Raw genomic sequence first — 16,360 nt, 5'->3', positions numbered from 1 at the left:
TGGAAAGGCAGGAAAGGATAAAAAAAGAAAAGAAAAGGCAGATAGAGGAAACCTTGAGTATCTAGGCTGCTAGTTTAGATGTTTCTTTGATGTGTCATGTCAGAAGATCTGGATCTTGGTATTTTTAAGCTCTATGAGATGATGAATGGATCCTAGTAGAACATCCCATTAAGTGACACATTTAAATGTAAAAAGAAAAAAATCTAAACCCATTCAGTGTGAATTCAGTTTTACAATATGCAAAGTTAAATAAGATTTCTTCTAATCTACAATAATTACAGTAAAGTATATCTTCAGGATAACCAAACAAAGGCACCAAAGACATGTAAGGTTTATTGTTGAATTATATTAAACAATGGGAAGATATTCTGCAAATTGCAAATTTTTCCATTTGTTGATGTGACATGGATAGATTCAGATGGCAAATATTAATTATCAAACTGGGTATCCATCTTACAGATAATACCCATATTTAATGAAACAATCATATTTAAAAAAATATATATATTATATTATCATTTCATAATAAAATATAATTTATTGTTACTACTGTAATTCTATACTAAATATTATAGGATCTCCTTCAGTGCTTTCAGAATCTTTTTAAAGTAATTTTGTTTCTGTATTTTTAAAATCTATTTTTATATTAACATATTTTAATGACAGTATATTTATTGAACACAAATGAATTTTTTTATTTATCAAAATAAACAGAAAATAGTACAAACGTTGCTGTTGAAGTGATTCTGTTGAACAAATATTAACCTAGACATTATTAAAAACATATTATTTTAGCTAAAGTATTTGTATGAATACTGTGTGCCTTTTACCATATGCTGGGCCCCTCACCACCTCATACATTTATAACGATTTTCATTCAAAAGTAACCACCTTTATGATTTATTTTCACACAAAATTTGTTGCTTCATCAATGTTCAATACAAACATATATATATATATATATATATATATATATATATATATATATATATATATATATATATATATATATCAAGCAACATCAAACACAGAGTCTGTAATGTTTGCTAAAATGTCATTCCTGAGTCTCAGCTGGATGGCTTTCATGTTGATAGAGACAATGGTGTACTTTACCAACTGTGGCACTGATGAGAAAAGCATTCTGGGATATGAATACATTCGGATGCTTGTCTATTTCTGCTTTTGGTAGCAATGATGTAGTATTGATTGGTCATTGATCTTCAGTCAAGGGGGAATAAATCCAGATAGCATGGTGTAGCTACTGCCATTTGTCCTTAAATAATCATGGCCATGAAGACTGATTCAGGCTATAAATCAATCATTTCATTTTCGTATCCAGTATTGGCCAATACTGACAGGGTTACTGGAATCTAAAACTTTTTAAAACAACATATAAAACAACTGCTTGCTATTTAAATGTATTTTAAAATGTAATTTATTCCTGTGACGGAAACGCAGCATTTTCAGCAGTCATTTCTCCAGTCTTCAGTGTCATATGATCCTTAATAAATCATTCTAATATTCTGATTTGGTGCTCAAGAAACATTTCTTCTTCGACTTTGATGAATAGAAAGTTCCGCTAAATACATGGGGTTAAGTGCTTTACTTAAAGTCACAATGGTGATAGTGGATGTCAATTCTCGAGATGTAATTCTCAGTTCATGAAGTCAATAACACTTGTTTGTGCTATGACATTAAAGGGGACCTATTATGCAAAATTCACTTTTATATTGTTTTTGAAATATTTATGTGTCCGCAGTGTGTGAACACAACCACCCTATTGTGGTAAAAATTATTTTCCCCATAAATCTGAAACAGTGTCTCAAAATGAGCTGTTCAGGAATATGCTCCAATGTGACATCTCATGGCATGGAATCTGCCCTATTTAGCTCCTAGTTCCTCCCCTCAGTGAGCTGTACACAGTCCGCCATGTTTATCTCCTCGCTGGAGCATTTAACAGCAGCATTCAAGTAAGAAATGCATTCTTATTAAAGCTACTAAAATTGAAGTGAATCGTTTTCTGTTTTTCTTTTGTCGTTTGATTCATATTAACAGCATACACTATATGGCCAAACGTTTTGGTCTTTATGTGCACATGAACTTTAATGACATCCCATTCTTAATCCGTTGGGTTTAATATGGAGTTGGCCCACCCTTTGCAGCTTTAACAGCTTAAACTCTTCTGGGAAGGCTTTCCACAAGGTTTAGGAGTGTGTTTATGGGAATTTTTGACCATTCTTCTAGAAGTGCATTTGTGAGGTCAGGCAGTGATGTTGGCGAGAAGGCCTGGCTCACAGTCTCCGCTCTAATTCATCCCAAAGGTGTTCTATCAGGATGAGGTCAGGACTCTGTGCAGGCCAGTCAAGTTTCTCCACACCATACTCGCTCATCCATGTCTTTATGGACCTTGCTTTGTGCACTGGTGCGCAGTCATGTTGGAACAGGAAGGGGCCATCCCCAAACTGTTCCCACAAAGTTCGGAGCATGAAATTGTCCAAAACGTCTTGGTATGCTGAAGCATTAAGAGTTCCTTTCACTGGAACGAAAGGCTGATTTAAACTGAGCTTCTCCGCCATAGGCTATGCGTCTGTTTTCATTTATACTTCTGCGCCATTGTCCACGTCGATGTGCATGCAGACCACTAGGAGGCAGTGTACGTGGTCATGTTGAGGATCAAGGCAAAAGCCGAAGAAGAAGCAGTTTTGTACGTTGTCAGAGAAGCTTACAAACAGAAGCGGCAGATAGGTAATGACTTTTGTTGCAGTTTGACTGAATGTGTCTCCTGGAACTCTCCTGGAGTTTTTCATTCATATGGAAGTTGAAAACGCGCGCTCTTCTCCAATTGCGCCGCACCAGTTTTTTGACCTGAAGGAGGGGTTCTAGCAGACCAATCAGAGCGCTTGCGGTCCGCATAGAATTGACGTGTCATTACATTTTTGAAGAGATGCACGTCAGGCTACTCATGCTCAACACAGCCTACGCCATAGCTGTACAGCGTACACGCGACGCAGAAGTATAAATGAGCCTTAAGGGGCCAAGCCCAACCTCTGAAAAACAACCCCACACCATAACCCCCCCTCCACCAAACTTCACACTTGGCACAATGCAGTTAGGCAAGTACCGTTCTCCTGGCAACCGCCAAACCCAGACTCGTCCATCGGATTGCCAGACAGAGAAGTGTGATTGGTCACTCCAGAGAACACGTTTCCACTGCTCTAGAGTCCAGTGGCGGCATGCTTTACACCACTTCATCCGACGCTTTGCATTGCACTTGGTGATGTAAGGCTTGGATACAGCTACTCGACCATGGAAACCCATTCCATGAAGCTCTCTACGCACTGTTCTTGAGCTAATCTGAAGGCCACACAAAGTTTGAAAGTCTGTAGCTATTGACTCTGCAGAAAGTTGGCGACTTCTGCGCACTGTGAGCCTCAGCATGCGCTGACCCCGCTCTGTGATTTTACGTGGCCTAACACTTTGTGGTTGAGTTGCTGTTGTTCCCAATTGCTTCCACTTTGTTATGATAACACTAACAGTTGACCGTGGAATATTTAGTAGTGAGGAAATTTCACGAAAGGACTTAATGCACAGGTGGCAATCTATCACGTTACCACGCTTGAATTCACTGAGTTCCTGAGAGTGACCCATTCTTTCACAAATGTTTGTAGAAGCAGTCTGCATGCCTAGGTGCTTCATTTTATACACCTGAGGCCATGGAAGTGATTGGAACACTTGAATTCAATGATTTGGAGGGGTGTCCCAATACTTTTGGCAATATAGTGTACAGCAGTAGGTACTCTATATTATGCTGCTTTCATTTTTATAAACAGATCTAATACACACATGTGATTTCTTTACTTGCTGTTTACGTTCACAGACATAACCAACTGTGTTTATGTGTACTTTGTGTGTTTTTGACATAATCGGATGTGTGCGCTCAGAAAATCATATATCAGAAGTTTACACTGATATATGATTTAAAACGCATGCAGATGATAAACTTTCATGATGATGAAGAACTGCAGTGTCACGTGAGCGTGACCAAACATATGTTTTAGTTTTTGGCAGAGTATCCGAGGCACGAGTTGTACAGGCTTCACCCTCTTATAGAAAGTGGGGTGGGGAGCAGCAGCTCATCTGCATTTAAAGATACATGCACGAAAACAGTGTGTTTTTCCGTCCGCTCAAAAATGGGCATTTACAACATGGTGTAATAATGATCTGTGTGGTATTTTGAGCTGAAACTTCACAGACAATTTATGGGGACACCAGAGACTTATATTACATCTTGTAAAAAGGATCATAATAGGTCTCTATTGGACTCGGCAAATCAGGCATGCAATGACACTTTTTCATAGTACTGTTGAAGTACTCTTCACTATTATCATACTTAAATAATAATGAGCATGAGCTCACAAAGAAAAGAAAAAAAAGAACTTAAGCACTTTTATCATTGCATATTCTTTATATAATACTCTGGACTAGAACCAACAGTGCACTGCCTTACTAAGCACTGCCATTTATTCAAACGATCTAAACAAATTCCTTTGAATCTTGGCTCAAGGAGATAATGGTTGGTAAGAGAGAGAGAGAGAAAAAAAAGATGTGTGTGAGAGTGTGACAATAAAGCAGAGATCCATGCAACTCATGTTCTCTCTTTTTTTCTTTAAGATGAGAGATGAAGACGAGAAAGGTGACATTTGGAATTTGAATGTCACAACCGGAGAAAAATGGCCCTTTGTCAAACGCTTGAGATAAATTGATCTGATAAGGACAGCACTGCATGCATTAGTGGTCTTTAGCCAGGCATTTAGTGTGTCTGAGACAATGTGGAGGAGTAGGAAAAGGAGGCGCTGAGGTTAAGGCTAAGATCACATTGCACAGACAGGCCCTGGAAATGTCAAGGTGCAATTTACAAATTGATTCCAGCGACAATTGAAAGTCAATGGACAGGCGCAAGCAGGTCTGTGTACCACACAGAGTTGGGGAGTAACGGAATACATGTAACTTAGTTACGTATTTAAAATACAAAATATGATTAACTGTATTTCATTACATTTAAATTTTAAATGGGTGGTAATCAAATTACAGTTACATCCAAAAAAGTAGTTTAGATTACCAAAGTGATTCGTTAATTTTAATGTTATTTATTTCATTTAAACATTAATGTAAACTGTAACGGGCAATTCATGTAAACAGTAATTGGTGATTCTCTGACTGTCACATAATAGATGTTTACACACACCCCACAAAACAAAATAACCGAATTTATATAAACTGCCCCATTCAAAAATGTACATACCCTTGAGGCTTGAATTTAACCACCACTTTCAAGGTCCAGAAAGGTACTAAAGACATTGTTAAAACAGTCGACGTGACTGCAGTGGTTCAACCTTAGGGCCCGTCCACACGGAGACGAGTTTAGCTGTATACGCAAAAATTTTGTATCGGATAGGCGTTTCGTCCAGACGGAGCCGCCGTTTTCAGAAGGTGAAACAGCCATTTTTTTGAAACAGGGTCCCAGAATGGATAAATCTGAAAACGGCACCCTTGCGTTTTCGTTTGTACAGCCAATCCGTATATTTTGTGAAACGATTATATCATCACCCCACGTGTCGTCCCTAGTCGGACACCGCTAACAGCACAAAACAGCAACAATAGGGGGCTACATGCTTGTGTTCATGCAGAAGCTACTGAGCCGAAATAAAGCATTATTTCTAAGCTTTACTAAAGTTTGTATACAGCGTTCAAGGTTTATGCGCATGCTCCAAGTCTTATTCTCCATTTTTAGTGTATCCCAGTGGCAGACATCGGTACTACATCGTTTTGATTCGGTTTCAGTGGTTTCGTGTGTACACAGATATTTCTTGAGACGAGGTAAAAAAAAAGATCGGATAGGGAAAATTCTGGCTTCGTGTGGATGTAGCCTTAATTTTATGAACCTACGAGAATACTTTTTGTGCGCAAAAACAAAAATAACGACTTTATTCAACAATATCTTCTCTGTCATTCTCATACGCTGTTTACGTTCAGTGCTCCCAGGTTCTAGGTCAGAACGCGACTCATTATTAGCTGGCTCCTGTGATTCGTGTGATGTTGACGCAGGAGCCGGCCAATAATGAGTCGGCGTTCTGACCTAGAACCCGGGAGCACTGAACGTAAACAGCATATGAGAATGACACAGAAGAGAAGATATTGTTGAATATTTTTTTTTTTTTTTTTTTTTTTTTTTTTTTGCACACAAAAAGTATTCTCGTCGCTTCATAAAATTACGGTTGAACCAATGTAGTCACGTTGACCTTTTTAACAATGTCTTTAGTTTCTTTCTTGACCTTGAAAGTGGTGGTTAAAGGGTTAGTTCACTCAAAAATGAAAATAATCTTATTTATTACTCACCCTCATGTCGTTTTACACCCATAGCCTTACAGCCATTCATCTTCAGAACACAGATTAAAATATTTATGATGAAATTCGATGGCTCAGTGAGGCCTCCATTGCCAGCAAATTCACCGAACCTCTAAAGATCCAGAAAGTTACTAAAGATGTATTTAAAACAATTCATGTGACTACAGTGGTTCAACCTTAATATTATAAAGTGACAAGAATACTTTTTGTGCACCAAAAAGCAAAATAATGACTTTTCAGCAATATCTAGTGATTGCCGAATTCAAAACTGAAAAAAATGCTTCGAAGCTTTACAAATATTTTGTTTCGAATCAGTGGTTCGGAGCGCCAAAGTCACGTGATTTCAGTAGTTTGGCAATTTGATATGCAATCCGAAACACTGATTTGAAACAAAAGATTCTTGAAGCTTCGAATCAGTGTTTTGAATAGCTAGATATTGTTGAAAAGTCATTATTTTGTTTTTTTGGTGCACAAAAAGTATTCTCGTCACTTTATAATATTAAGGTTGAACCACTGAACTCACATGAACTGTTTTAAAATGTCTTTATACCTTTTCTGTCTGAGAGGTTAGTACTTTGCTTAGAGGCCTCACTGAGCCTTCGGATTTCATCAAAAATATCTTAATTTGTATAGACCTTATGTAGCCCCGCCCCTTTTCAGCGCTGCGCTCGTTGTCTTTTGACTTCCGGCTTGTATTTCCACAGCTATCTTATGTATTTATGAATGAACTGCTTATTTTAAAATCTTCCCTTTGCATTTGTTGACATCTGCTTTAAACATAACAATGCTAGATAACTTTCATTAACTCTACAACAGTAAATCCACTTCACCAGCTAATTATTCTTCAACCTCATAGAAATATATAGGGCTACCGCAAAAACGGAAGTTCAAAGCAATATTCTAAAGATGGCGGCGGATGTTTTCTGGAAAATAATCAAAGGGTATGCATATCTTCCCGCCAAAAACGCGCTCCCTCAGCTGTATGGCAAAAGACCTGCATATGTATTTAATAGAAACCGAAAACCGTAAAACCGAATTACCTAAAGGTTGGACTCGAAAGTTTCTTACAACGTCAAATAAACCTAATCCTGATACGCTGCAGCCAGGAGTTGTCTGACATTTGATGTGCCTCTTCGACCGGGGAAATACATAAAGCAAATCTTGTATGCTTTTTCCAATATAGGTAGGTTTAAACAGTAATCACTTATATCAATGTTATATCTTATGCCCTAAAACATATCTATTTATGAATGTTTATTAAAAAACACCCAACTGCAGAATATTGGAAAATATTTAATTGACGATCAACTTCAATACAATAAACGGATTTTACCTCAAAATCCAACAATTTGACACAAAATGATAACTGCAAATCCATGTTTCTCTGCCTGGAGTCCATTTGTTCTGTGACATCTGATCCATTTGCTTTTTTTTTCTGTTGCTTTCTGCAGTTTTTAAATATATATCTCAGGTTTTGTGTCAAAGCTATTTGTACAGTCAATCACAAAGCTCTTTCCCGTTTTGGATGTGTTTTGTGTGTTTTTCGCGACATTCACGCTGAAAACCAATGCTGCCGCTCAGTCTTTTAACACTTAGCGGGCGTGACCGCAGTCGTAATGGTCGACGGTGACGTCACGTGCATACCCTCTATTCTGAAGATGAACGAAGGTCTGACAGGTGAAGAACGACATGAGGGTGAGTAATAAATGACATTATTTTCATTTTTGGGTGAACTAACCCTTTAAAATGCTGTCTATGGACGAGTAATAAACCTCTCGGATTTCATCAAAAATATCTTAATTTGTCTTCCAAAGATAACAGAAGGTCTTATGGGTTTGGAACGACATGATGGTGAGTAATTAATGACAGAATTTTAATTTTTGGGTGAACTAACCATTTAACTGTCTGTCGTTACCTGAATGATCCACAAGTGTTTTCATGTTTTGTGATAGTTTGTGAGTCCCTTGTTAACAGTTAAACGGCCCACTATTCTTAAGAAAAATCCTCCAGGTTCTGCACATTCTCAGGTTTTCCAGCATCTTCTGCATATTTGACACCCTTCCAACAATGGCTGTCTGATTTTGAGACCCATCTTTTCACACTAAGGTCAATTGAGTGACTCATACACAACTATTACAAAAGGTGAAAGCATTTTCTGATGCTCAAGAAGGAAGCAATGCATTAAGAGCATGGGGTATAAACTTTGAACAGGATGATGATTTTGTTTTTTGATGAAATTTTGTTTAAAGATCTTTTTTTTCTTTTTTTTTCATTAAGTACTGCCCTTCAGAAGCTATGAGCTTCTTAGAAGACAAAATCATTACAATTCAAAACGTTTTTTCACCTCAGCTCTTAATAGTTTGTCTGCATTTTTTCCTTCAAGAAATACTGTGGAAAACTAATGTTGTTAAAAAATAATATGCAGAGGAAAACCAAGTCCTATGTTTGGTGGACCCTTATTAGTATTTAAAGTATTCTAAAGTATTTAGATTAAGTTACATATCTGTATTGAAATACATTTTAAAAGTAACCTTCCCAACCTTGGTGTCACAGTACCCAAAAGAAGCTCATCTCTTTCATCACTTTCACTATAACAAATCTTTGTTTTATTCAGCTTTTGTAAATGTAATCTCTGAGCAAAAGGAAAAGAGCGTGTCCAGGGTGTCAATGCAATGCTGAATCACTGAGACGTCTTTAAAACCAATACAAAAACAACAAAATAAAACAATAGATGATTTTTCTATGACCTTGATATGATGAAGAGAACAAGAAAACAGACACAGATAGACACACATAAATACCACTGCTGGCGGCACAAAGCTTTATCCTGCTTATTTCGCTCTCTTTGAAGAGCCAATGAAATGTTGAAGGTATAAAGAGAGAAACCTCAGAGGTTCGGCTCCACAGTGTCTATAAAATCAATAAGAGCACTCCATGCAGCAATGATAGCAACACAAACAGGGCGCTGGGCATTAACAGGCCTCTGTTACAGCACACAATTACTGTTTACATAGCACTTTCCTGACACACACACACACACACACACACCCGTGTAGCCTCAGAGTCGCTGTAACACACTTTAAACTGCAGCTCCCTGGAGAAAGGAACGTAGAAGTGTATATTTTAACCTATATTTCCTTTAAAGTGAAACATTGCTCTGAACAAAAGAACAAAAGTCTGAGGACACCTCCTCAAGAAAGCAAACTATCTGCATCAGAATGGAGGCCAAACTAGCAAACTTTTGAAAACTTTGTTAATGAAAACTATGAAGAAAAATGTTCGTTGACAACTTTTTTTCAACGAATAAGATGAGACAACGATGAAACGACACTGACATCATTAAACACTAACTGTGTCTCAACATACAATATTGTTGGCGAAAAAAGCAAAAAACTAAAAAACAAAATCTCTCTGATTTCTTCAACAAAAAAAAAAAAGAAAAAAATATTATTAAAATATTTAAACAAGGCTCCATGAGTGTTCATGATTGGGGTTGCCAGATCTCAGGAGTTTAAATCCCCCAATCAGAGCTTTTCTCTTGTGTGCACCCATGCACACAAGCTCTCTACACTGCAAAAAAAGTGCTGTGGATCTAAAAAAACGGACAAACGTGCAAGCTGGATACATTGAGATGTTCTGCTCAAATAAAAGTATAATACAGTCAGTCTGTGTTCCTTTATGTGTCTGCTGTGACTAAATGTGCAAACAAACCATCTCAGTGCTGAACTGTAATTACTGGAATTACAACTAGGAATTTCACTGTTTCGAGTTTTAGAATTTTTACTTATACAAAGTGTGTTAATTTATATAATAATAGTGTAAATCAGGCAAATCAGGTTAATCAGACAACAACAGCAATCATGATCAGAAATCATGAATCATTAAAATGTTGAGCCAAAAAAAAAATTATGATTATTAGTTTAATCATTATACAGCATGACTAAAATAATTTAATTGACTAAAACTGGACTACCAGTCAACTAAATCTTGACTAAAAAAAAAAAAACTGGATAGGTTGACTAAATATGATAGATAAATAAATAAATAAGGAAATTTGACAAAGGACCAAAACTAAGACTAAATTAAACAAACAGCTGAACACTAGGACAAACACAAACACACATACAGCTCAAGTAGGTACAGTGTGGTGAGTCATTCGGAACTGAATTGAGAATGCCTTTAAAATTCCCATTCAATTCCTCAACTGGAAATGAGGTAGCAAACAGAACGCAGAATTGCAATTCGATTTTGAATGTAAGGAAAAAATAATTCAAAAAAACAAACTGAAATAAGATTCGAAGTACTAAAATTACTAAAACTAAATAATAAATTAAAGCTAAATAGAAATATAAAAATTAGAAAGAAAATACAAATTGATTGCTGGCTTGACAAATGCGAAATTAATTCCAATTCGGTCATGAACTGAAAGACAAAATGCTTAAAGTCCCCCTGTAGTCAATAACTGTATCCCTTAAAACTCATCTTTCATCATCAAAATTACATATTTAAACATTTTTTTCCTGTAAAAAAAAAAAAAATCCTAATGCCTTAAAATAGCTTGAATGTAACTCTACACCTTTGCCTCATTTAATATACACGGATCTATGAATATGATAATTAGCCCCGACTCCACTCACTCGCACAAGCTCAGACGAGATCCACTTGGTCAATTTACTAAGGGAAACACTGCACAATGTTATTGCTTTTTACAACGTCGGACACATAACGGTAATTAAATATGATTAGCATTTTGCATGATGTTATCAAACAGCTAATAATGTGTTGCTAATGTTACACAAACAATGTTCCCATTCACGAGTCGTACAGCTGCCTTCTAACAATCAGTATCCTTAGAAACGCTTTGAACAACTCAGAACGTCAGTGGAGAAAGGTATATAGTTTATCATAACATCATAATATGCATCATATACGTACCTGCCATATTACTAAATCTACATGATTTTTCATATCAGCAGAAAAATATACTGAGATAACCTTCTTTTAGGACTCCCTTAGTGGTCAGTCAATGATACGCTAAAGCCTGCCAACATGCTGACGTGATTGGTTACTAGGTAGTTTGTGACGCCAGAAACACCAGCGATTTCAAACCATGGGTTTGAGACTGTCTTTGGTTTACTGCAGTTTTAAAGAGAAGATACTCAGTAATAGTGTTGACTTGTTGTGAATTTGCACATGGTTTGTCTTAAAGCATGTTAAAAACACCAGATAGACATGAACAATATTAAAAACTTGATTTTCACCACAGGGGGACTGTAAATTCTGAATTTGTTCAATCATGTTACAGGAAGCTATGTACACCAATATAAATTCCTAAGTCAAAGTCATATGAATTGTGCACATTTTAGACTATCCTACATCTAAATCAATTATGCATACTTTATCTACACTCTAAAAAATGCTGGGTTAAAAACAACCCAAGTTGGGTTGAAAATGGACAAACCCAGCGATTGGGTTGTTTTAACCCAGCGGTTGGGTTAAATGTTTGCCCAACCTGCTGGGTAGTTTTATTTAAACCAACTATTGTTTAAAAATTGCTATATGGCTAGCTTAAAATGAACCCAAAATAATTAGAGCAATTAGAGGCAACAATAATAGACAAAAGGTGAATGTTTATTAATAAGCTTTAATATTTTATTAATATAAATTTAATAGTTTAATAGTTTATTAATATACATTTATTAATAAGCAATTTAATAAATGTTTATTGTTTAATAATTATTCATTGAACATTAATAAATACATTTCCAACATATTTTGGGTTAATTTTAATTAAGCAATACAGTAATTTTTAAACAATAGTTGAGTTAAATAAAACTACCCAGCAGGTTGGGCAAACATTTAACCCTACCGCTGGGTTAAAACAACCCAATTGCTGGGTTTGTCCATTTTCAACCCAACTTGGGTTGTTTTTAACCCAGCATTTTTTAGAGTGTATACTCACATTTTGGCCGATGACAGGCATATACGAAAAACCAATGATATCTGTTGAAGAGGAGGTTAAAAAGCCCTTGTGGAACACTTAAATACCACTCTGGACTGATTAGACTATAGGGCTTGAGAACATTGCTATCTTACAGCGATCTGATATCCATTTTGAAGTTTTTCTTGGTGCAAGATGACAGTTGAGCATGATTGGCAAGAGCAGCCCGTCAAGCATCACTGCAAAAAGGTGATTTTAAGCGGGGCTTATTACAGACCTGCGCTTAAATAGTAGCTGGTTTTACAAGGGGGTCAAAGAGGCATTTGAGATTCAGCTACGAGTATGAGGAGGAGAGGACAGGAGATTGCGTGAGAAGATTATTCAGAGAACGGTCTTCTTTTAAATGGATTTTAAGGGCTTTGAAGAGTTCTACAATGAATGCCCTGCAAAACGTTCCTACCTTTGTTTCTTTTTCTTTCTTTTTTTCTATGTAAAGAGAAGCACATGAAATTCAAAGCAGTTTGATTCTTGTGCTACAGTATAAAGCAGGAAAGAGCAGACTATTCCTATACAGCATTACAACAGAAGCATATATCGCGAGGTTGTGTAGGGCCATCTCTGTATGCATACTAATTGGATATTATCATCAGTGTTAATCACAAGGACGGAATTGTGTTCGAGTGTACTGCAAACCCTCAATTTCCATTTTTATAGGTTCACACTGGAAAGGACTGTATCCAGATCTATTGTTTAAATTGTGATGGTTTAAACTGAGAAAACAGTGACCTGTTAAATAACTGCTTTCCATCCCAGCTCGGGAGAAATAAGATGACTCATAACTGGGAAAAAAAGTTTTAAATGCCGTGCAAGCCAACTCAGATGGTTTGAGTGTTCTCTCTCTATCTTCTGCACATCCCACACAAATATGCTCCCTCTTTCACAACACACAGACATAAGAGTCACTTGTTCTTGCAATGTTTGTATTCAAAATACTGCCATTTTGCCTAATTTGTTGTTTGGATGACCGCTGCAAATTGTGAGTGTAAACAGAAGGGAGGAGTTACGGGAACAAACAGGGGGGAAAGGAGACACAGGTTCGATGAGGAATTGACATCACTGCAATTCAGTCCCTTAGACAGGTGAGACCCGGGAGTGTCGTAATACAGGATGAGTTGTAAGCATCAGTTTATAAATAATATTAGGGTGACAACACAATCATACATTCCTATCACCCTCCTGAGTTGACTGCAGAAGTTTATGTGTAAAAAATGTAAAAGATTTACTGGACAAAACACTATTCTGAGGTATGAAGTTACATTTTATGTCTGGTGTGACTTACCTTTAGTATACCTTACAATTTACATTTCAGGCTGATGTTAAAGGGTCCCACAGGTGTACCTTTGGGGCTACTGTGACGAGCTGCACCCCTTTTTGGAATTATTTTTATCATTATAACCACTCGGTTCTCTTTTCCCAACATCCAAACAAGCTTTGGACAAGGAAGGTAGCACTACTTTTCATTGTGTTTTTCTACTGGACCCACAAAGATTGCACAAAATGAGACTGTCACAGTTGTGAGAGTGACTAACACGCACTCACAAATAGTTTTAGAATTGCTAGCACATGCTTTTTATGTATTTCTGTATTGGTTGTGGTTTTATTTGCTGTTAGTTTTTAATTAAAATGTTACATATAGGCATATGTTTACAGTTTTAATAATGAAATGTATAAAATTAAGCAGATTGGGTTGGGTTGGAGGTGCATTTTTTTAACAAATATATTTTATTTCCACAAATCCATAGATAGAGTTTTTAAATTCCCATGTTTTCAACTGGTATAATCCACTCAGGTAGTGCCAACAATAACAACAACAACAACACTCTTTGTACTTGACCTTGATTTACAGAGTTGTAAATGTATAACCTACTTTAATATGGCAGACCCACTTTATCAATTTCATATCAATGTTTCAGAGCGCAAAAAAAGATATAGAGTTATAGGCTTTGGATGCGTTACAACATTCTCCGGTCTTCCCGACCTTATGGGTTTGTGTGGGATGCACAAACCCAGTTTGTGTGCTGCTGAGCATAAGCCTTCAGAACTACAGAACGACAGTAAACAGTGCGTTTATAATCTTTCCTGCACTGAGCAGCCAGTCAAAACAAAGAGCAATGTTCTGAATTGTGGGTATAAAGTGTCATTAGCCAAATAAATACATAATATCCTGGCCAAGACTGAACGAAATTTTAGCGTCTCGTGTGCACGCAATACGCACTATAAACATACACAATATGCATATGAATAGGCATTATGCTATGATATAGTATCAAACTCACCTTGGTTTGGATGGCCGGGGTCTGTCAACATCAATCCCGGTAAAGCAAACACGAAGAAAAATCTTTGAAAAGTCATTTTTTGTATCCAGTTGAAGTCGGTGACAGTTACTAAAGAGAAGAGTCCACGACGAAATATCCAGTAATACAATTCATTTAACTATTATTAAGGATTTTGCACGTCAGCCGCCTCGTTCCCCGCACCGCGAAAACGCGGACACAGAGCGACAGAAATGCCAGCCCATTACGCACAACTACCGGCGGCACTTGAAAAACTTACAGAATTTACCCCATAAATAGGGCAGAAGCTGTGAGATAAGTTATCACTAACGATGTTTGGTTGTCAACACTTGAAATAACGGCAGACTAGTTATGTTCTCCAGTCGTCAATATCCATTAACGGGCTTTCCCTTACTCTAAACGTTAACGCTGTGCCGTCGACACGAGCCTGGCGAGTATCACGCGCATAAACTTGTCAAATCAGTCTCGCGCACGCAGACAGACCTGGCTGGAACGAGAGCTTCCACGACGCTTTAAGTCTCAGGCGCGCGAAACGCGATCTTGAGGTGAAAAGCCCAAGTGAGTTTTGAGGATCTAGACGGAAGACCAGCTCATCAGCACTAGAGGGTGTTCGTTTCCACTCTGTGCTGTCTGTGCTGTCCCGCGGTTCTTTCAAGGCTAGGAAAGTCCGGCTTGCTTAACATGGCACATGTAAGTCTTCTTCGGTCTGCGTAAGGCTGATGGAACAGACTGCATAAGTTATATGCGATGCGTTTCCAACATCTGCTTGTGTGCTTAATTTTACTTTTAAGATGTTGAAACATTTCTTCAGCCCGTTTGAACCGTTGCAATTTCACCAAGTTTAGTTGATCACCCTTTAACTATATTAATGCAGGAAACCCGCGTACCAAAATAATAGCTCAAAGAATAGTGTGCACTATAAAATTGTAGCAGTATTTCGCAAAAATTTACAGCAATATATTACAACAAAATTCGGAATTTTAATATGAAATCAATGCAGGCTAGATCATTTTCAATCATAATACAACACATTACTGTAATATATATATATATATATATATATATATATATATATATATATATATATATATATATATAAATTTATTAATATTAATTTTCCCCTATGCAGCTGATGTAACAGTGCTTCAGAACATTATGTGGTTGCACTGTGTTACATGGAGAACAAAAACTAAACTAAATAATGACTCTTAAGACTGACTGGAAATCTGGACCTGCAACTTAGAAAATATATTTAATAATAAAAAAATAAAAATAAAAATAAAAAATACTATTGTGGTAAGCTAATCATTGTTTCTAAAGATATTAGTCTGCTGTAGCTATAGTTTTGAACCAGGCATGCACAAATATCAGCACTCTAAATAGCTTACTCAGCAAAGATGGAAATCAAGAAACATAATTTTAGGTAAAAACAAATAAATACACAAAACATCACAGGTGACAACAGTAGTGACAACAACAGTAACAACAAAACAGAATAGCAAATTGTACAAAACTGCAACCCTATAATTTATTCATGCCACAATGCATGATGGGAATCTAGGCTCTAACACAGTGCTGTAGCCACTATTACAGTTTGCATTGCATTAGTTTACTCTATGAAATGCTACTCTATAAAATCACATGCTATGTTTTTTTTTTG

At 36.7% G+C, this 16,360-nt stretch overlaps 1 protein-coding gene across 2 annotated transcripts in view; it reads right to left on the bottom strand.

Annotated features, from left to right (window-relative positions):
• The window catches only part of epha6 (eph receptor A6), a 157,426-nt gene extending 142,042 nt beyond the window's left edge, over positions 1 to 15,384 (bottom strand). Inside the window, exon 1 of one of the 2 annotated variants that reach the window (XM_048196970.1) lies at positions 14,683 to 15,384. In XM_048196970.1, coding sequence (XP_048052927.1) covers positions 14,683 to 14,758 — 76 coding nt within the window. In that variant the 5' untranslated portion in view covers positions 14,759 to 15,384. The remainder of the gene's footprint in view (positions 1 to 14,682) is intronic. The other variant, XM_048196971.1, reaches the window with a different exon arrangement.
• Between the last annotated feature and the right edge of the window lie 976 nt (positions 15,385 to 16,360).

The sequence above is a fragment of the Megalobrama amblycephala genome, linkage group LG7 (assembly GCF_018812025.1).
Source record: "Megalobrama amblycephala isolate DHTTF-2021 linkage group LG7, ASM1881202v1, whole genome shotgun sequence".
In the NCBI taxonomy this organism is placed as follows: Eukaryota; Metazoa; Chordata; class Actinopteri; order Cypriniformes; family Xenocyprididae; genus Megalobrama; species Megalobrama amblycephala.
Note: the sequence above shows the minus strand (reverse complement) of the source record. Positions and strands in the feature narration are given on the sequence as shown.